Source organism: Crocodylus porosus, unplaced genomic scaffold (assembly GCF_001723895.1).
Source record: "Crocodylus porosus isolate Cpor-Errol unplaced genomic scaffold, CroPor_comp1, whole genome shotgun sequence".
Classification (NCBI taxonomy): domain Eukaryota; kingdom Metazoa; phylum Chordata; order Crocodylia; family Crocodylidae; genus Crocodylus; species Crocodylus porosus.
In genome coordinates this window covers 119,845,061-119,866,046 of record NW_017728943.1, presented here as the reverse complement: position 1 = coordinate 119,866,046, position 20,986 = coordinate 119,845,061, and the positions used below count along the sequence as shown (strand labels likewise).

At 40.1% G+C, this 20,986-nt stretch overlaps 1 protein-coding gene across 1 annotated transcript in view; it reads left to right on the top strand.

Moving 5' to 3' along the window:
* The window catches only part of PLEKHG1 (pleckstrin homology and RhoGEF domain containing G1), a 151,295-nt gene that overhangs the window by 51,133 nt on the left and 79,176 nt on the right, over positions 1-20,986 (top strand). Inside the window, exon 2 of the mRNA XM_019550081.1 lies at positions 19,517-20,052. Within this exon, the coding sequence (XP_019405626.1) occupies positions 19,517-20,052 (536 nt within the window). The remainder of the gene's footprint in view (positions 1-19,516; positions 20,053-20,986) is intronic.

Sequence of the window (20,986 nt, the reverse complement as noted above, 5' to 3'; positions counted from 1 at the left end):
CACACCCTTCCCTCCCCCAACCCCAATCCCAATCGACTTACAAGTTGGGGGCATCTGTGTCCAGCATGGTGAGGACTGCTGCCTGTTTAGTCTATGGCTGAATCTCCAAAGGGGCACCAAATCTTTTCTGAATCAGTTTGGAGGCTTCCAATTTGTTTTGGAGCTTGTAATTGGTCTCCCAGTTTGATTTGGAATTGGAGATTTGGTTGCTGAATAGGGCTGAATCTCCTCTGAATTGATTCAGCTACCGAAGCTTTGCATAGCCCTAATCTGTATGGCAGAGTTACAGGGGAATATTTCCTTGGTAATGTTTGTGATGTAAGTATAATAATCCTCTTTACAAATTATTTCAGTCTTATAGGAATAACTTTGCTGTGTCTGGTAGCAGATTTTGGTTATACAACAGTTGTGTGTTCAGTTCTCCCTTGTAAAATATGCATATTACTGTCTAGCCATGAAGCTCCTAGGCTTTTTATGCTGTATCTGACCACAGCTCAAAGCAGTGCAACAGTTACCATGGGAGCAGCAACACTATGACCGTGGTCAGCTTGGCTCTCCTTGTTGTATGATGTCCAAGCTTTTAGTGCTGGAAGCCTTTGTTGCTGTTTAGAAAGCATTCTGCTCTAGTTCCACTAGGAATGGAATGCTACCCAAAAATATTTCACTAGTTTTGAAAGTGTCCTGTAATTAATCTATAATTGGCAAGTTCAGTGCATAGTTTTAAAGTTGTTAACATATTTTGAGTCTGATTTTTAATTAGCAGGCATTTTAATTTATTGTTTAGATAGCTGAAAGAACTTCATAGTTGAAACTACAGTAACTCAATCCTATACCCAAAGGCAGTGACTAGCAAAATGAACAGTTTTGCTTTCTTTTGGAATAATTGTGTTACAGGAAAACATGGCAAATGCTGTGATTGATAGTATTCAGTACTTATTGGTGTTTGCAGAAATACCGTTTTGAAATGGATCGGTATCCTCACTGGTTATGGTGGAATTTTAATAGAAAGATGACTATGCAAGGAAAAATGCTAGCTTATATTTTTAATTAAAAATACATGTTCTGCCAGATGGGATACAACTTCCTTGAAAAGAAAGGAATAAATCCTATGAACAGGTTGTATAAACCACTACTTCCAAGCAAAACCATGTAGTTAGATATTTATTTAACATAAACTGTTTTTCTTTCTGCCACTGATTTAAATGTTAGGATTAAAAAACCTTTTCCAATAAAATTTTCGGTATATAGAAAAAAAAAAAGGTTTAAATGCTTTCTATGCATGTATTGTGAAAGAAAGGAGATTTTCAAAGAGACCCTGCATAGATGATACAGAGATAAGTGTATTATTTTTAAAGCAAAAGGGAATAAAAAGGGGAAAGCCCACTACTCCTTTTAACATGTGGCTCTTTGTAATAAAATAATGGTAGCCCAGGGTTTCCAGAGAGATTGAGGTTTGAAAAGTGAGTATGCCAGCTAATAGCTGTGGTAACAGGCTGTACTCAGTGAAATAATACCAACATAGTGGCCTCCCAGAGTTTCACTGTGCTTCAGAGCTCAATAGAGAATGTGCAGCATTGTTCAGAAATGAAAAGTCTGATAGCTCTAAGTATGTCTGGACAGAATGAGAGAATCTGATTTTAAACTTGTAGTCTCCTCCTAACTGTGCATTTTGAGGGAGTGTGGGAGTAGTAAGTAGAGGAAGAAAAGGATTTTTCTGTTCTTGGTACACAGTCTGCAACAAGTTGTTTTTACCCGTCTCAGTTGTAGGTGGTGTATGCCCTAGGGAGGTTTTGCAGCTCAGCACTCTTACTGCAGAAGACAAGAGAAAGTGGAAGGACTATTTTTCTTTCTTTTCTAGTATACAAGTTCCACACTGGGATGTCTGTCTCAGACTAGAAGGGCAAGATAGAAAACTCCATTTGAAATGAAGGAAAGACGTTGTCAAGACTCAGGAACTTAAATGAAGATTTATGATTTTGCATTTTATCTTAAGCTGAGGTCTAAAAGAAAATGTTGCTTTTATTGAGTTGGTTTTTATTTTTTTGTTTTTTAAGGAACAATGCTCATAGGTAAGTAATGGGAGCACTTCTTAAATACCAGTGGTAGCTTGAATTAGCTAATCGTTTGTATTTGAGTAGGATGTCGTTGCGTAACCTTTGACTTTTATTTAAGAATGCAACTGACAAAAAAGATCGAACCGTCTGGTTGCTGGATAGCAGATCCTGAAGCTGAAACAGCAAAGGACAAAGTACATCCTTTTCATATTTTTCAGAGATTAGCCCGGACCATGATACTTATGCTCCCAGCTGAGCTCCTCCACATTTTAGAGCTGTGGATATTGGATCTGGGATTTTGGTTTGGGTATAGTCTATTAAAAAATGACAGATTTGCACCTTCCAAACCACAAAAAACAAGATGCTAAACCAAGCCAGTAAAACTTCTGAATAGTGTTAAACTTTGTTTGGGAAGGTCAGTTAAGAATATTTCATGTGAAGGGGGAAACTGTAACAAATAAATGCACCTTGAGGAATCTATTAAGAAGAAGGTATTTAATTGGCAATTAAGCAGAAGCTGATTTTTATCTGTCTGCTCAAAACAGAATTTGGGGATGCTTCTCTCCAAGTTATTTACTGAATGTAATTATCTATAAATGCAATCAGAGTGCAATGGTAGACATGAATATTATTTACTATTTACATATCCAGTGATGGCTGGGGTATTTGGACTTTCCAATTAAAAAAAAATGTTTGTACAGTGTTTAAAGAGTGTGACAATAAAACACACTCCTGTACCTGAAAACTTGCAAAGAACAGTTTTTTCCAACTATTTAATTGGCCTAATAAAAGATATCACATTTATCCAACAAAACTTGTCTGACAATAATACACAAGCACTATAATTATTGGTGGAATAAAAGAAGCAGAGAGAGAAGGTGGTTTAGGAATATCATAATATCTTTTCTTCAATATTTTAACTTTCTCTTTAAAACTTCTTACAAATTGTAGTGATGCATTTTCTTGAATAACATAATTTAAAAGTGTCCTGATCCTTTTCCTCTTTCCTAGTTGTGTGTTTTTGTTTTTATTTTTTTCTGGGATTGAAAAATGTTGTCTGATCTGGTTGCCCCTAGAACTTTCAAGAACCAGGACCATTTTATTAACTTTCCAAATAGAAGGGTTGGGGGGAGAAGTGTTTTTTATGCTGTTAAAGTTTTACTAAAACATTTGCCCATTTTCCCCATTAATGCTACAGAATGAAAGCTTTTAGGACCATAACATTTGTAGCTTTCTGCGAAGGAGGGGTGTTGTCCCCACATAGAAGATATACGAGGTATTTTTTACAGAAATAGGATGATTACTGTTTTGTAAGAAGAAAGTGCAGAAGACGACATGTGACAGAATGAGTCAGTCTGCAGTTCCTGAGTTTTACATTCAGTGCTCGGTTTAGGATTCCTGATCTGGGATTTTTATCTTTTAGCTTGTTGCCTTTGATGCATGAATTTTGGAGCTCTTCATCTTAGAAATGAAAAGGTTGATTTGGAAACTGTTGATTCAGTGCTGTAAATACTAATTCCATCTGCTACAGGGATCTTCTGAGACTATTTTCTTTCTTGCTCTTGTTTTTTTTTGCTAGAATAGGTGAGTGCAGAGCTGTGAGAAGATGGTGTGGTTTCTCCATAAGGAACGTTCTCAAAGACTTGCTTGCAAGCAATAATAGTAGTAGTAAAACAGTAATAGTGCGCTCTGTGGTATTGCATGTAGTTATAGATTCTTTCAAAGCAACTTCTTTAGAGTGATCCTGTGCACGTTTTCTTCACTTCATCTCTCTGAGTACGCCTCTGTGATGCTGAGTGACACCTTAAAGCTCAGCAACAATGACAATGGAAGAAAGTGAGTAGATTTAAGGAGCAAGCCGAGGTGTTGAAAGAGATGTTCCAGAACCAACGTGGACAAAAGGTTGATGGCTTGCCTTTGACTGAAAGGCACAGGGCAAAGTTAGACTGTTGGGTGGTGCCATGGAGTAGAGCTGTGAAAACAGGCTCCACTTGCTTGCTCCTACACAGTGCAAGCCAAAGAAAATCACCCACTCACCATTGAAATGACATTGCTCTCATTGCATGCCAAAGACTGGGAGCCTGAAAGTAGTGCTGGGCACAGGCCAGAAAGCAACGACAAGTTGTTTTTTCAGCATTGGGCATGTACTGAGTGGAAACGAGTGGGTGGGGCATGTTTTGATGGCAGTGCTGGCTAGCGCAACCGGAGGCAGGGTAGATACAGCAGATGATTAACGAGCTGCTGTTTTTGTGTAACTAATACTGAGATCAGCTTGGCCCTCTGCTCTGGCCAGCTACTTTGTTGCTATTTGGCTGTTAGTTTTCTGGATGAAGCTTGTATAAAGTACCCACCTACCGCTGTGGGAGGAGCAGAATGAGAAGAACACAAGTCCATTGTGTTCTTTTGAACTTGCTCCTTTAAATTTTTGTAATGGCTTGCAAACAAACTGCCCAGGCATAGCTGCTATTTAAAATTACATGTCGTCCACTGGAATGCTGCATAATCTTACTCAACATTTTTCTTATTGGCAAAAGCTTGACAATTTTTGTTAATTTTTTGCTATAGAAATGTACCACTTTGACCTTCCCATTTTAGCATCCATTATTCTAAAACTCCTGTGGTTATTTGCAAACATTAATGGCATTTATCAGTCATTGACTCAAGTGGTTTATGATCATAGCACCCCCATGAAAAACATCATTGCCTTTCAGTTGATTAGGTATAGGGAAGGTATAAGGACTAACCCCAGGTAATGGAGCTAGCGTGTCACAATGATGGAACAGAATCCATATTTCTGGGCTTTTTTGTTTGTGATTTAAAAATTCCTTTCCTAAAAATAAGTGAATATTGTTGTTTTTTGGTTCAAGTTAGAATTAGACAGGAAGTTCAGAGGAAAGGTGTGGTGGTTTGTGTTAATTATTTTAAATGCAAACATCTGTTAGTACAAGTCCAACTGTATTCCTTAACTTCCAGTGCCACCAGTTCAAGAACAAATATGTGAAATAATTTATCTGGAAATAAAGGCCATCTTTTAATATACTGTATTCTTCCTCTGAACATTGCCTTTGCTCTCAGTCCAGGTTTTTGATCAGAAAGGTAGCTCTTTCAATGAACTGCCTGTTGGACAATGTGCTTCTTTAGGTATGAATGCCTTTTTTGGGGTGGAAGAGCTTGACGTGAACAGTATTAAATGCAATGTTTGTAATGCTGGTAACAAATTTTGTTGTTATACTGGATATTTCTACTTGTGAATTCCTCCAGTGTAGAATGTTGGAGGGGAGTTTTAGATTAATACGGTATTTACTTGAATATAATATGACCCTAAATATAAGACAGCAATAATTAGATTCTATGTATGGAAAATATGTAAATTTGTTATAATTGTCCAGGCATAGAATCTAATTACTGGAGGGTTATCCTGAATATGTCCCTCTCCTGCTGCTACAGCAAGGTAAATAAATCAGCGGAGGAGGGGGTCAGGTAGCTCCCTCGGTCTCTGGCCCCTACCAACTTCCTCCCTCTACAGCTCCTTCCCCTGCCCCACTTTACTGGAAGACCCTGCTTTACCTACTCATATGGAAGTGAGGGACAAATTTGAAAAAACTGTCCTTTAAATAAACATACCTGTAGTTACTTGTATATAGGACAATTATAACAGGTACCCATAGACTTAGTTCATCCAGCATTGATGCAGTTTACCTTTTGTGAACTGCTGCAAGTTTTACCACAGGTATTCCATAAACACACTTTCAAGCAGCACTTTTGTACCAATTTACATAGAGTACAAACAATGTATGGTGGGGATGCACCAGTAGAGATTTTTGGGGCCCATACCAATATCTGATTTGTTTTAAGGAGGCATATCAGCTGATATTGATCCAATTTCTGATATGGCATGGAAAGCTGCCTCCAGCTGGTAAGTCTGATGTGGTGGAAGGGGAGGGGGGAGAGAAGGGGCATGGGGGAGCAGATCAACCCCTTCCCGTGGTGAGGGAGGGGACAGGGGCAGGTGCTGCCCAGCCCAGGTGGGGTGGGGTAGGGCAGGGCATGGAACAGAGCCACAGCTTGTCAGGGGGGTGGCTCCTGCCACTGCACACACCCCAGGAGGGCAAGAGTGATGTGTGTCTCCAGATCTGCATGGAGTGGGGTGGGGTGGGCTACAGCTGCAGGCTGGAATCGTGGCTGTGCCGGGGATCACTGGGCTTGGGGTAGGGGCTATGTAGGGGCTGCCACTACCCCAAATTTTGCTGTAGCTCCCTCCCAGCACTGCCTCCACCATGTATCCAGTGCAGCCCTGGCTCTGACTGGCTCAACCCTCGCTTCCCCCCACGTACCTGGAAGTACCAGGGCTACACCTGGTATGTGGCGGTGGTGGGAATAGGAGGCAGCTACAATGAAATTTGGGGTTGCTACAACTGCCTCCATAGCCCCTGTCCCGAGCCCAGCCCCTGGCAAAAAGAATCCATCACAGCCCTGGCTCTAGTCTGCAGCTGCAGCTCGCCTGCCCCACCCTGACCCATGCAGATCCAGGGGCACACACCTCCCGTGCCCTCCTGAGGTGTGTGTAGCAGTGATAGCTCCCTCCAATGAGCCATGCATCTGTCCTGTGCTCTGCACCTCCTGTGCCCTTTCCCTCCCCCCCACCTCTTTCACCACAATGGACTTACAGAGGCAGCTTTCCATGCTGCCAGACTGTGCTCCTTGCTGCCTGAGTGCTGGCCTGCAGTTGCACACGCACATAGGCATTTATCAGCCAAATTATCAGCCCCATCGGGCTGATTTCCAATACAGACAATTTTCTTTATATCAGTACCAATCTGATATCACACTGATGTATCAGTGCATCTCTAATGCATGGTATTAGTCCAAAGCCAAAAGGAGAGACAGAGACAGAACTCTTGATACTGCCCCCCCCACACACAAGGGATCCATGTGTCAATTAGCCCCCACTCATGACTGGAACTGGGTGTTCTTGTCATGAGTCCTGGAATCCTCCAAAATTTATATGCAGATGAGGCACAGGGACACCTGATCCGGCTCCACCTCATGGAAGGTGGGGCCATAATAATCATAAGTGGCAGGCTTAGTGAGGCCAACAGGGATTCCAGGTGAACTGTTTTGGGCCCTGTTTGGTGATATTTGCCAGACATTTAAGGCTGGTGAAGAAACTGGACTCCTTGGAAATAGGATAAAAAGGTGCAGCTCAGCTGTGGGAGTGAAGAGGAAGAAAAAATATGTTAAATGTGATGACTCACAATGACTTCAAAAAGAGTTGGTGCTGAGTGGGACTGCACGCAATGGGCACTACCATATATCTTATTCAAGTGGGCTACACTAACCTATCCTTTTAGTAGACCCCCATCAGTATGTTTGTCCCATGTGCTCTCTGTGTTTTATAGTTATGCTCAGGTGTTGGCTGCGTTTTATCAGCGTCATAGTTGGCTTCCATTACTGAGCCCATGCTGCTTTTAGACAGTGATAGACAATGTATGTAATGAGGCTTCTTTTTATGCAAATGTAAGATAATTGGCTTTTTCCCCCATGATGATTGTGGGGGGAAAGCCCCCCCACATGTTTACTTGATTCAAGTAAATATAGTAGCATTTTCATCGTGGCATGTTTGAATGACTTTTACAAAGTGTAACTGTTCTGCTTAAGAATTATTTTAAAGCTACTGAATGTAGTTATTGAAAAGGTGCATGCCTTTATAGAAATGGTTAATTATTCTACACCTAAAAGTCTCAAATTTCTCCTTGCAGCCAAGAATTAATTTAATCTAAGAAACAAATAGAATAGTCCTGTTAGAGGACCAAATGCGTTGTGTTATATTTAGAGTGACAACAGGCAGAATTCCAATTTGCCAGTGCTACTGTAGTTGAGCCTGAGAGGTTATGAACTTTAGCAGCATTTTAGCCTGTTTGGAATGAATTTGAACATCCAGACTACGGATAGAAATTATACATAACCTGGTATAAGTGATCAGAAACTGGTTCAAATCTGTAATACAACAGAAGTTCATAAACCACGTTCAAAATGGCGAAAACCAGTTTAAGATAAACCTGGATGTATGTAGTATTGAACTTAACTGATTTAGGTTAAATAGGTTTATTGAACTTTTGTCCCAGATCCCCTCAAGATTCAAATTAACTCACAGTCCCCCAGCGTCCCAGGATACTTTGCACTTCCACAAGCTCCTCTTGTAGGGTGGGTCTAGCTGCTCCAGCCAAGCAGGTAAGCGTGCTTTAGTGCCCCCTAGCTTCTGGCCTGGGCCACTGCAGGCATGTGCCTTCATTTGCAGAATCAAAAATGAATCTCTGTTTACCTGTTTATTGGTTCAATCTACAGAGCTTAGACTAACCTGCAAAGTCTGAATCAATTTAGCATTGAGCTTTTTGACTTCGTACTTAGCCACAGAAAACCATGGTTTATTGGCATGACAGAGCTGTTGCTTAGAGCAGCCAACTGATCAAGGGAGGAACGAATGGAAGAAAGGAACTATGTCCCCACATAGTTAAGATGGTGTTGTGATGTGATTTAGGATTGTGTTAACAGTTCCTTTCCCTGTTTTGTGTTAAGCACCAGGAATAGTATTGTGAATAAAGGAGAATAACCATTAATTCAATTGGATAAAACACGTGGCATATACTCACATATACTCACATGATCAGGGGGCAGCAGGGCAGGCCCTATGAGGAGAGCCTACAGGACCTGAACCTGTTCAGCCTCCACAAGAGAAGGCTGAGGGGGAGCAGCAGGCATTGGGGGAGTCCCTGTTCCCCCGAGCACTACCAGGAGTGACTAGAAATAATGGTCATAAGCTGGCAGAGGGTAGATTCAGACTAGACATCAGGAGGCGCTACTTCATTTTCAGGGCGGCTAGGAGCTGGAACCAACTTCCAAGAGAAGTGGTGCTGTTCCTACCCTGGGGGTGTTTAAGAGGAGGCTGGATGAACACCTTGCTGGGGTCATTTGACCCCAGTACTCTTTTCTGCCATGGGAGGGGGTTGGACTTGATGATCTGCTCAGGTCCCTTCCAACCCTACTAACTATGAAACTATATTTATTAAGAATTCAAGCAGCATGCTGTCAGACATCTTGCTGTTACTCTTTCTTTGCACTAAATGCCAGTCTAGGAAGAAAGAAATGTCAAATCTTTCCTAACTGTATTGTTATCCCATCTAGGAAGAAGAATGATGTGTTTATTCCTACATTTGTGCCTCTGTCAGAATGGTTTTGTGTAATCTGGGTTGCAGATGTGATGATAATTTTTTCCTTTTTTTTCTTTTTTCTATTTTGCAAGTCCAGAATAAATTTCACAGGGAAAATGAACCATACTTTGAAAGGCCTGTAAATAGAGTTTTAGAGATATGTACTTTACTTGCGTTGCAGTGCATCAGCAGCATGTGATAGGTTGTTTCTTTTGCTAGGACTCTGCAGTAGTGTATACAGATTAAATAGCTACTGCATTGCAGGGAGTTATTAATACATTACACTGCATTTTCAGTAAAGATGTCAGAATGTCCTCCAGAAGAACTTCAGCCTGAGTGTACTCTTTGGTTGCGTTATGTGCATTTTAAATATTGCTAAGGGAACATCTTTCTTAAGTAATTTCTTAGATAATCATGACTTACAATATGACATCAGCTCTCAACTGTAAATTTAGTTTGCTAAGTTTATAAAACCTAGCTTTTGATTTGAAACAAATAATGTAATATTGTTACGATGCAATGATTTATTAATAAACAGTCTTTACAGCACTTGGACCCAAAGGTCTGAATGCTTTACAGAAAACAAAACAAAACAACCAGGTTACCCCTCTGAGACAATGCAGATTAAAGCAGGGAAGAGAGGAAAACAATGAAGTATTCCAGTTGTCTACATTTTCTGCCATTTCTATGGACCTATGGATTTTATTAACATAAATATTTAAGGGTCATGTTGACTGAGCGTGAAGTGAATTTAAAGTGGCCAAAGATCTTATACTGGAGAAACCTGCCATATAGGATGATTCTCAACTGGTTGGCAAGGAAAAAGGAGATTTGGCAAATAGTAGAAAGGAACAGGTATGTGCAGAGGGAAAGGAGAGAGACATGTACAACAGAAAAAAGATTGGCTGCACCCTATTCCTTGCTGGTTCCAGGTCCCTTATTTCTTCTGTCAGTTTTTTCCGTGGCAGAAATTTATATCTGCTTCCTTACAGCTTTTACCTTTTTTTTGCCCATATGGAATGACTGAGAACCAGGGAGCTTCATTATCTGCTTGCCCCGTCCCTATCCTCCTGCCTCCCCCAACTCATTACTTCTGAACTGGGCCCTAATATCAGAATCTCAGTAAAGTTGGTGGAGGATCAGAAGCCTTTTCACTTTTGTTGAGTCCAGTATTATTAATTGGTATAACAGTGGCTCATAGAAGCAAGGCTGGACATTGCATGCATATACAGCAAAAGAGAACCCCAGCCCAAAAATATTTACCACCAAGTAAGACGAGAAAAGCAAAGGGTGCAAGAGGAAACCAAGGCACAGAGATATGTGCAGTACAGTGTTTCTTATCCCAAGCATCTAAAACTCATGAGATTGTCATAATAATTAGAATTGTATGTTTTGAGGTTCTTCTTTTCAGCCTGCTGTTTTTTCAGCATTTGAGTTCACAGTTTTTTAGTGCTGATACAGTTTAGCTGGTATCCACATGGCTCACAAGCAATTGATCTATAAGGTTAGACTTAAAGGACCTTTATCCTGGCAGCATAGAAGGTCCAGATGAAACTGATTCATGGCAATGACTCATAGCCATGTGTTTTCACTTTGTTTCTTTAACTCAGAATTGCTATGAAAGGCTTTATTTTTAGGACATGTGTTGTTTAGGAAGGATCAAAATGGAGGCAAGGTCATTTGATGAAGGAGAATGAGTGAATTTTAAGCATAAGGATGGTTTTAAAGCTCCACTTTATGCAGACCAGTGATGGATCTGCTGTCGTAAGAACCTTCTTAATTGTCCTTCCAAAGAATTGGTGGTGCTGTCCGGAAGCCCATTTGCCTTCTCTTTGCCCCATTACAATGTGCCATCTCTTTTAGCATGTGAGTGAAAGATCATCATTATGACCAGCAATCCTGGTTTTCTCTGTTTTACAATCCCAAATTCTCAGACAAAGAATTCAAAGGTCTTTGGTTAAAAAACCCAAAATCCACATTTTTCCATGATTAAAATAAAACACTGATATATAGGTATCGGTTGAGCACAATCTTTTATTGATATATTTACATTTTTAAAACAAGTTGGAAGTTTAACAGTACCTCAATCAATATAATAAACTAAATTCTAAATACCTGTATATTTTGACGTTTGATTTTGGGGTTTTTTATTATAGAAAATCAGAGTTCTCCCTGGTGCCTTCGTTCACTAGGAAGCGGGTCCATCTGTGGCTGTCCCTCCTTCACTGTTTTGCGGCACTGAGCAGCCCTGATATGCTGGTGCCCTGCCCATGCTGTTGTCCCTCACTCCCAAGCCATGGCTCCCCCTGCCCCTGCTGGTGCCCCTCCCTCCCAACACCCTCAGCCCCAGTCGCCAACCCTTCCCCACTCCCCTCCCTCACTGTGGCTGCCTCAGTCTGTTCCCTCTGCCCCCCACATCACCTCTTCCACCCCCTCCCCAATATGTCATGTATGTCCTCCACCACAAAGACTTACCTGCAGGTAGTGGGGAGCTGCTTTCCACTGCTGCCTGGCTGGCCACATGCATCCCACTCCCCAACCAGCCTGAGCTGAACTCTGCCAGCCTCCAACAGAAAACCTGTGATTTCCCACATTTTTTCCCCTTTAAATGAGAAAATCCTCTTTTTTCTCCTTTAAAGGAGAAAATCCATGTTTTACCACATTTTTATGCAGCAGATGGAAAACCCAGATCACTGATTATGATGTACCCGTCTTTTCAGCTTTCCTCTGCTTTCCCATCTGGAAGAGTGCCTGCAACCCTAGTAGACCAGTGCAAGGTCAACCTGTTAGCATGCCATTCACTCTGAAGTGTTCATTAACTAGTGCAGCTAGAATCAGAGAAAGAGTTGTACTGTAGACCTCACAGGCAATCTAAGGAAAAGCAAAGCGCGGGCATTGACTGTAAGGAACGGAAGGGTCAAGAATAGAGTAACCAGACTGTCAAACTAAGATTGGGTCAAAGTGGAGAATGGAATTAAAGCAGAAGACCATTCTGGTCATGGGCAATGTGCACAGGAGAGAAAAACAATGCACCATTTCTTCTCCTAGAAGCATTTGGATGCTTATCTTGCTGGGATCCTTTGACCCCAGCTGACTTCCTGCCCCTGGGGCAGGGGGCTGGAGCTGATGATCTTCCAAGGTCCCTTCCAGCCCTAATGTCAATGAAATCTATGAAATTCTTCTTCATTTCTTCTCCCTTTTCAAAATAAGAGTCAAACAAGTTATATTAAAGGGCAGCAATGGAGATGCAACAGAACATACCTGGCTATATTCTCTAAAGTGTTTTGTCTTATTCTCCCCTCACTCATGGTGTCTTTTATCTTTTCTTTGTGACTTGTAACTTTGCTTCTTTTCCTGCTTTGATGTTTCTGCATTTATAATTTCTAGCCCTTTATCTTTATCTTACTTCCTACTCTTTGCCTTTTCTTCTTTCTCTTTCACCTGTTCACCTTTTCTTCTCTCTCTCTACTCCTTTCACCTTTCTTCACCCTGCTACAGAATGTGGACCAGTTTGTGTTGTGCTAGGCCATCAAAGAGATGCTCTGGTGGAGGAGCAGGGTTTCAAACTTTCAGTCTCTAGTGAGAAGGGATGCCCAGCACCTAGTAGGGCTATGCCCTTTTGCCCTTGTAAAAATGTTAGGAGCAAGTTTAATAAAGATCTAATCTTTCTTTTCTTTCTTCCTGTACCTTTTCTGTAAACATGCTCCTTTTTGTTCTACTTTGTCCCACCACAGTTCATCAATGAGCAGTTGTTTCTGGTTTTAATCCTGATTTTCTAAAAAAGCTCTTTTATTTTTTTTGCTTTAAAATTGACAACATTTTACCAACTAACTTGGAACGTTTCCCTAGACTTGCTGTATAAAATCATTATAAGATGTAATTTTATTTAGAGTCACAGATTTACAGGAGATCTTTTACATATACTATATCTCACAATACCATTCATTAAATGATTGGTTCATTTTGCATGCTTATCAGCATTGTCTAGCAAATCAAGAGATGCAAAATAAGAAATGCTGTGGAGCTGTACAGTATGTAATATTTTTACAGCTTGGTGCTTGAAAGAATGGAAGTTGTAGGGTGTTGCTCAGTGAAGCGTGCATTTTAAAGGCACCCACAGTGGTGCCTATTGTCCTGTTCCTGAATTGAATGATGTCATGTTTCATTTAAGGCTCTTAGCGATGCTGAAGACTGTAGCCGGTGCACTGGGAAAAAGCAGTGAGAAAGTTGTGAATCAGGTTTCTGTGAAGCCTTTGTGTTTAGAGGTTTGGTAGATAAAAGCTGACTCATGCAATATGCCTGCCTAAGGAGCTGTGCAGACTAGCAAGAGCGTCTCATTTTACCTGAGTGCCCAATGAGGTAATTGTCGAACAGCTGAAGGGAGAAGGTGTGTTTAATCCTCTTTTACACAGGTAGGCTGTGTGTTGTTTGGGGAGTGTTTATGGGATAGAGAGCAACTTGTTCATTCTCTGTGCAAGGAGCCAGAGACATTCCACAGTGGTGAGATACTGTCGCAGAGGATTTTCCCTTGCAACAATGTTCTGGGACGTTAGCATGCTTTGATATGACAGAATGCTATTCTGTGTTAAATATGGCATAATGGGGAGATTAATTGGACAAATGGAGGCATGCTAGTTGATGGATTTTGTTTGTTCTTGTCTTATGATCTCTAATAGATGGGATTTTTTTTTTGCTCAAAGTTCAGTTAAAGTACAGGGTAGCTATTGTACATAAGGGTTAAGACTGAATCCATAATATCAAGGGTGTTTTTTGTTGTGTTTTGGGGTTTTTTGCTGCAAATGCTGTCTCTCTAATGTGACAATATTTACCAAGTAGACTTTGCTGTGTTCATGTGCATGTGTATTTCTGTTCAGCAATCAGTAATGTAATCAAAGCTAAAAGTTTAGTTGACTTGAATACTTTTTAAAAAAAAAAGTCAAGTGGTCGTTCTATAAAGCAGTGGTTTTCAATGTACTAATGTATAAAGAAGGAAATATATTTGGGGAAATGATTTTTAATAATAACATGGAAGCATCTTTGCAGACTGTTTGTTTTAATTGTGCTTGTTTTTCAACCATGCAATTGGACTGCATCTGTGTTTTTTAATTCTGAGTTGTTCTCTTTGAATTTTCATTTGTAAGCAGAAGTTTTACTAACGAATTCTGCCAACTGCACAGTCAGCCTGAACAAGTTTCATTTATTATGAAAAACTTTAAAATAAAATTATGACTAAGAATTGAAGGAATTACCATTATCTAACTAAGGAATTACCATTTTTTCAACTAAGTTTTCAGAACATGTGAACACTTTTTTTTGGTAAATGTGGATTTTAACTTTAATTTTCATATCAACAGAAAGAAAACAGTACTAATTACAAGTAGCAAATTGACTTTCAAGTTGCTGATCATAGAGTATGCCTGCATGCATCAAATGTAATAAGCAATATGGAAGAATAAAGTCATTATATAAAGGTTTACTTTTTACAGAAATCTTGAACTGCCTTATACTACTGCATATTTTGATAAATAACTTTTTTTAGACTATAAAGTTTTAAGCAAAAATGAAAAGACTTTTATAGTTACTGTAAATACAACTATAGAAACCCAGAGAAAATTGTGTATTTACTAAAAAATTGTTGAAGGTGCTTGACACATTTAAGGGACAAATGATTGCTATGTGCATATAGAAAACATCAGTATAGGTAAAATATTTGTTTTACATGCAATCTTAATATATCTTTTACCCTTGCACTGTTACAGAAGATGTACGTCATTATTTTTATTAGTTAGTTCTCTCCTGTTGTGAAGTGCCAATTTCCTGCATGTTGTTTCACAGGGAGTAAGCCAGGCAAAAGAGGAAGTTCAAATTCCTCTCTCTATTTTAAATGCGTTCTTTCTGCAAGTCCATTAATAGCATTTGATGAAGTAGACTGTTTCCTATATAACCTCATGCATCTCTGAACCAGTTAGTATCTAAGGTGCCACCTGGCCTACCTTCTGCTTAAATTCATGGAAAGATACAAACAAGAAAAATCTTGTTCTTGCAGCACATTTTCTTGTGAGCATTGACACACTTGTAATTATAGCTTCTGGTGCCAGCTAACAAATAATTACTGTTATTTCTAAATTAAAGCGTGCAAATCTCAAGGTTTGTATATTTTCATATTGTGGATTAAGTACCTTTATTTGAACCTTGAATTGTTATTGCAAATGATTCATTAAAGAAAACGTCTAACAAAATAACAAGTAATGCCTGGGCCAAATATACATTTTAACATTACAACACTTATTAGTATATGCTTGTTAGAGGACCTTACAGGATCTGTTATTGCGTAAACTGTAAGATTAGAGCCTGATTTTTCAGAGGTATGGAGTGTTCTGACCTCCTAAGGTTGTCACTGAAATCTGTACGGGGCTAAGCAGCTCTGTAAATGAGGCTTTCAGCGTGCTTGAGTAATGAATTTGCTCGTTACGCAGATTACGTTCTATCTAGGAGAGCGCACAAATACCAACAGACTCTTCCTATGCCTGAAGAAGGGTGACCAAAAGCTTGCAAAGAAGAATTTTTTTCCAACCATTTAATTGGTCTAATAAAAGATATCGCATCTACCCAAAGAAACTTGTCTGCCTTGCAATACAGAGAAATTCACAAGGGGAGCAGGATTTTGAAAAAGTGCCAGTACTCTCTAAAGCATAGTCAGTAAAAGGAAGTCATTGTGGTTATGATGATGTTAGCCAAAATTGTTTTTGAGGGGTGGTAATATTTTACCATTGTTAACATCAATTGATAGGTGTACTATGTAGGCTGCCAAGGAAGAAATAGAAGAGGTATTTACAGTGGAATTGCACCTAAGCCGCAGAACCCAAATCTAAACTCTACCAAACGAACGTTGAATGGATCATAGCGTTGGACTTGATTCAATTCCTACCTTTTCTGGCAAACATTCTTGTTTAGTCTCTCTCTTCCTTGGTTCCAGAAAGAAGATAATACTTTCTTAACTTAGGATGATCTTGTGAAGGTAAATTTATAAGCGCTTAATAAGGTGTTGTGGTGCTAAGGCTCTTAGATATACGTATAGGATAGATAGAAGTTTAGAGACATTCAGATCCAAGTTTTGATTAGGGCTTAGATTCATGTTTCTATTAAAGCAAAATTTAGAAGGAGTTGGCACTGCATGGAATGTTTATAACAGTACATGAAAACACAGGAAAATAATCTGTTTCCTGGTTTTCACAGCAAGTTGAGAGTTCGTGAACCTGCTGAAGTTTGTAGACTATGCAAACCTAGAGCCAGTTTCAAGCATGTCTAGGTTGGCTTATTGACTTTTGTATGGTGCTATGCATGTCTAGGTTGGCTATACGACTTTTGTATACTTATAACGTCTTTTGTGAAGATGAATAAACTGTTGTCAAGTGGTGCTACATAAAACTTGGGTTGCTTTGTGGTGCCCTGGTATTTGCAAGGTCATACTTATGTTAGCTTCTAAGGGCAAATATGTTTGAACTACTGCAAACGGTGCTTGTTTTTTTGCAGGGGGTGGGGGTTTATAGGCTATGGATGTGTTGAATAACAAGAAAAGAGAATGCTGTGGAAATTTTAAAAGACAATGTTAACATTTTCCTATAGCTTCTAGCTATGAATCCTTGTTTAAAAAAAAAATATGACTTCAGTTTTATTGATCCAGACGGTGCTTTGTTTTTTAATAAACGAAACTGCCTTCAAGTTATCAGAAAACCAGCCAACGTATCAGTGAAACAGAAAGAAAAAATATGAAGTGAATGAATGTAGCAGGAACCTCTTGTTTTCTAAGTGCAGTTAATCAGGTGTTCTTTGCTGTGTATTATTAATAATATATCTTCTGATAAGTCAGCAGAAGGGTATCCCTGTTATCTTATTTATCCTGTGCATTTTTCAAGAGGATCTAGGTCTGTACTGCTGTGCTCTGCTTTTTGACAGCCTGAAAAGTGATCCAGGGCTGATAACAAAAAGGCATACTTTGTTTGCTATCCAGAGCATTAAGGAAGCATACATTTTTCTATCTCCTTCTGAAATGGGGCACATCAACTTGACTATATTCTTCATTTTAAACAGTTCTGTGCAGAAAATGTCTTGTGCTTTATAGAAATATAAAGCAAAACCTTATTCGAGAAACTATGTTCAGGAAAAGTTATATATGATGTGCCTAAAAAGAGCAAAAAGTAAAATAGCATTATTTTGGGTCCTATCCTCCTCTTGGTTATAAGAATACATTTGGGAAAACATTTGAGTCTATGTACAGTAGGAGAGCTAAACTCAGTCTTTCTAGGGAAAAACGTACTTTATATTGCATAAGCAAATTATTAATCAGTGTTACTATTCATGCACATTAGAGAACAGACTTTGACTGTAAACCTGTATTGCCTTACAGTGGCAATGATGATATTCATGATAATATTAGCGTAATGTTATTAAGCATGTTTTATACACATGAAAGTGTTTATGCGTGTGTGTGTGTGTATGTATGTGTGTACATATATGTGTATGTGTGTATATATATATATGTGTGTGTGTATATATATGTATGTATATGTATATAGTATGCAGACAAGATAATAGAGATAAAGCAAACCTCTTCCTTCTTTATGTACCATATTTTCTTGCATACAGCACAGCTCCTTGTATAACACACACCTTTTTTTCAAGGGAGGCCTGAAGAGGAAAAAAAAAATCTTTCCTTTTGGAAAGCGAGTAGCAGCAGTGAGGGTGTTGAGCCTGCTCCCAAGCCTGTTGCCACCCCTACATAGCAGATGGGGCCCACGGACCGACCCAGCATGCCAGGTTCAAAGCCACACTCTGAGTATGACCCTGTGCTCTGGCTCCTGAGTAGGTCAAACTCAGTGTGACAGATCCAGAGCCATAGACCCACCCCACATGGCAGTCTAACCTAGCATACAGGCCCATGTCATCTTGTTGTGGGGCTCCCTGCAGGTCCAGAATTTTGACAGTGGGAGAGTGGTGGCAGCATTAGCTGCTGTGTTTCACACTCCAATTTTCACCAGCTGGTTTTGGGGGGAAAGGTGCAAATTACATGTGAGAAATATGATATTTTTAAATTAGTGAAATGCACTTGTTCATGCAAGGGGTCCATGAAACTGGCATTCTCTTATGTTTTGTGGCATAAGTGGTATCAACGTTAAATTTTTCCCATGCTATATGGCCAGTTTGCCTCATTCCTGACCTGGAGAGGACATTTTACAAGTGCATTTGTTTCTTGGCTTGTCCACTGAAGTTGCCACTTAGTATCCCAGTTGCCAGCATGGTTTATGAAATGTAGCCAGCTGAGATTCTGACTAAAGCAGAACAAACTGTTGATTTTCTATTGCGCAGGAAAGGAACATTTTCTGTCAGAACAGCAAAATGAAATATTTCAATTTAGGTTAAACTGACCCCAATAAAATATTTTATTTTGATTTCTTTTTCCCTAAACTTGTGACTTCTGCATTACTTCATGCAAACTACATTTCTATTTGAAAGCCATTCAGATTCCCAATGAGAGATGATTAGTACCATCAAAGTGTTTTCAGGCAGACCCCCAAACCACCAATTGATCTTAATTTTTTTTCCATTTCTACTAGACTGTTGAAATAATTGACCTAATGGTGGAATACATCGCAGTTGTACCATAGTAGTAATCCTTGAGCCTTCCAAATCTCCAGACCATGAGTTTTTTTGTCTTCTGCCTTAAAATAGTTTTGCTGCTATTTTTTGTGCTTAATTGTACACATGCCTAAGGACTGTCTTCTCCCTTATGCCCCACTGCAATTCCTGAGGTCAGCTGAGAGCAGCCTTTTGCAAGGACCATTAGTGCACCAAGCTTGTTTGGTGAAAACACGTAGGAGGTCTTTCTTGGCAGTCCCTACTGAGCTTTGGGGCTCCTTCACTCTAGAGGCCCACCAGACCCTGATCATCTTTTGGAAGCACTGTTTGACCTTCCTATTTGGGCAGCTGTCTAGTAAGCAAGGCTTAAGCTGGAATATTGTTTGGGAATTGCTGTGGGGGAAGAGTTCTTTAGATTTTATTTTAATAATCTGAGTTGTTTTATTCTCTTGTTCTCTCATTCTATAAGTTGTGTTATTCTCTTACCATAAGCTGCCCTGAGCCAATGTTGGGACGAGGGGCGTATAAATCAAATAAATACCTAAATTTAAAAAAAAGGTTTTGAAGATCCCTATGGCTACACTGAATGAGTGACAATGACAATATTTTCTTTTCTAGATGATTATCATTTGCCTCTTGATGTCTTACCAGTTATGACAGAGAGTCCTGGTCCCAAGACAGCAAGGGAAGATTTGCACGAGGAGAACCAACCTTTCCGCTACTGTGGAGTAAAGACCATGGAGCTGTCAGACAGCGACCGCCCTGTCAGCTTTAGTTCCACATCCTCATCTGCCTCCTCCAGGGATAGCCACTGTTCCTTTGGCAGCAGAATGACCTTAGTTTCAAACAGCCATTTGGGGTTGTTTAATCAGGATAAAGAAGCTGGGGCTATAAAATTAGAGCTGATTCCAGCCAGGCGATTTTCCAGTGAGTTACACAGAAATAAACCTGTGGAGCAAGAGGACACAGAAGAAAGCTTTGACAAAAGGCCAGCTATGCCAAGGAAAGCTGAACCAAAAGGAATGAGCAAAAACTGTGCCATATCCCTGGTTACGGAACCCACGAGTCCGAAGCTCTTGTACGTCGACAGAGTTGTCCAAGAAATTCTGGAGACGGAGAGGACGTACGTGCAGGATTTAAAAAGCATTGTGAAGGTAGGAGACCCGGCTAGAATGGGCTAGTTGCATGACATAAGGGAGTTGCGCAGAGTGTGCCCAAGTATATGATTTTATTACACTAGTGGCTGGCTAGAAGCCAAAGGCCTGCATAAAAACTTACTCAGAGATTTTTATTTAAATGAGCACATCCTGTCCCACAGTTCTTGCTTGTATTTGTAGTTTATTTAGTCAATTAATATAAATGGCAGCTCACTAATTAACACTCTCTCTCCACATAATATAACCCTTTTGGTACAAGCCAGAGTTTGGTATCCTCGCAGGAGATGCTGATGATAGGTATTTCTTTGCGGTCCTGTTTATTTACAAAGAATGTACAATATTCTGTTTCACAGAACACTGGAGGAATCTAACAGCAGGAGACAATATCCATGTTCACAGTCCAAGCCTCTTTCCTGGCAACACATTACCTAAATGTTCAGAATCACACTGCAGGTCCCTCTCCAGCTCTCTTTCCTTTTCTGTTGTTTGCCTCTTACAGATGCAGATACTGTAGAGAAATAACTGTAGTTCCATCAGCTCCCCCATTCTTGAGTTGTATTATCAAAGCTGTAGGAAGTCCCTTGTCATGTTATGGATAACACCTTTTTCAGCATAGCATACATTTTGGATGAAGAAGCCTATTACATTACTAAGGGACTGTGGCGTTGACACCTACACAGTCAAATGGGTCACTAACTGGCTCGAGGGTCGCAACCAGAGAGTGGTGGTGGACGGGTCCTATTCAACCTGGAAGGACGTGGGCAGTGGGGTCCCCCAGGACTCGGTCCCACACTATTTAACATCGTCATCAGCAACTTGGACGAGGGGGTAAAAAGCACCCTGTTCAAATTTGCTGATGACACTAAGATGTGGGGGGATGTGGGCACGCCAGAAGGGAGGAAGAACCAGCAGCATACCTACAGGCTGGGGA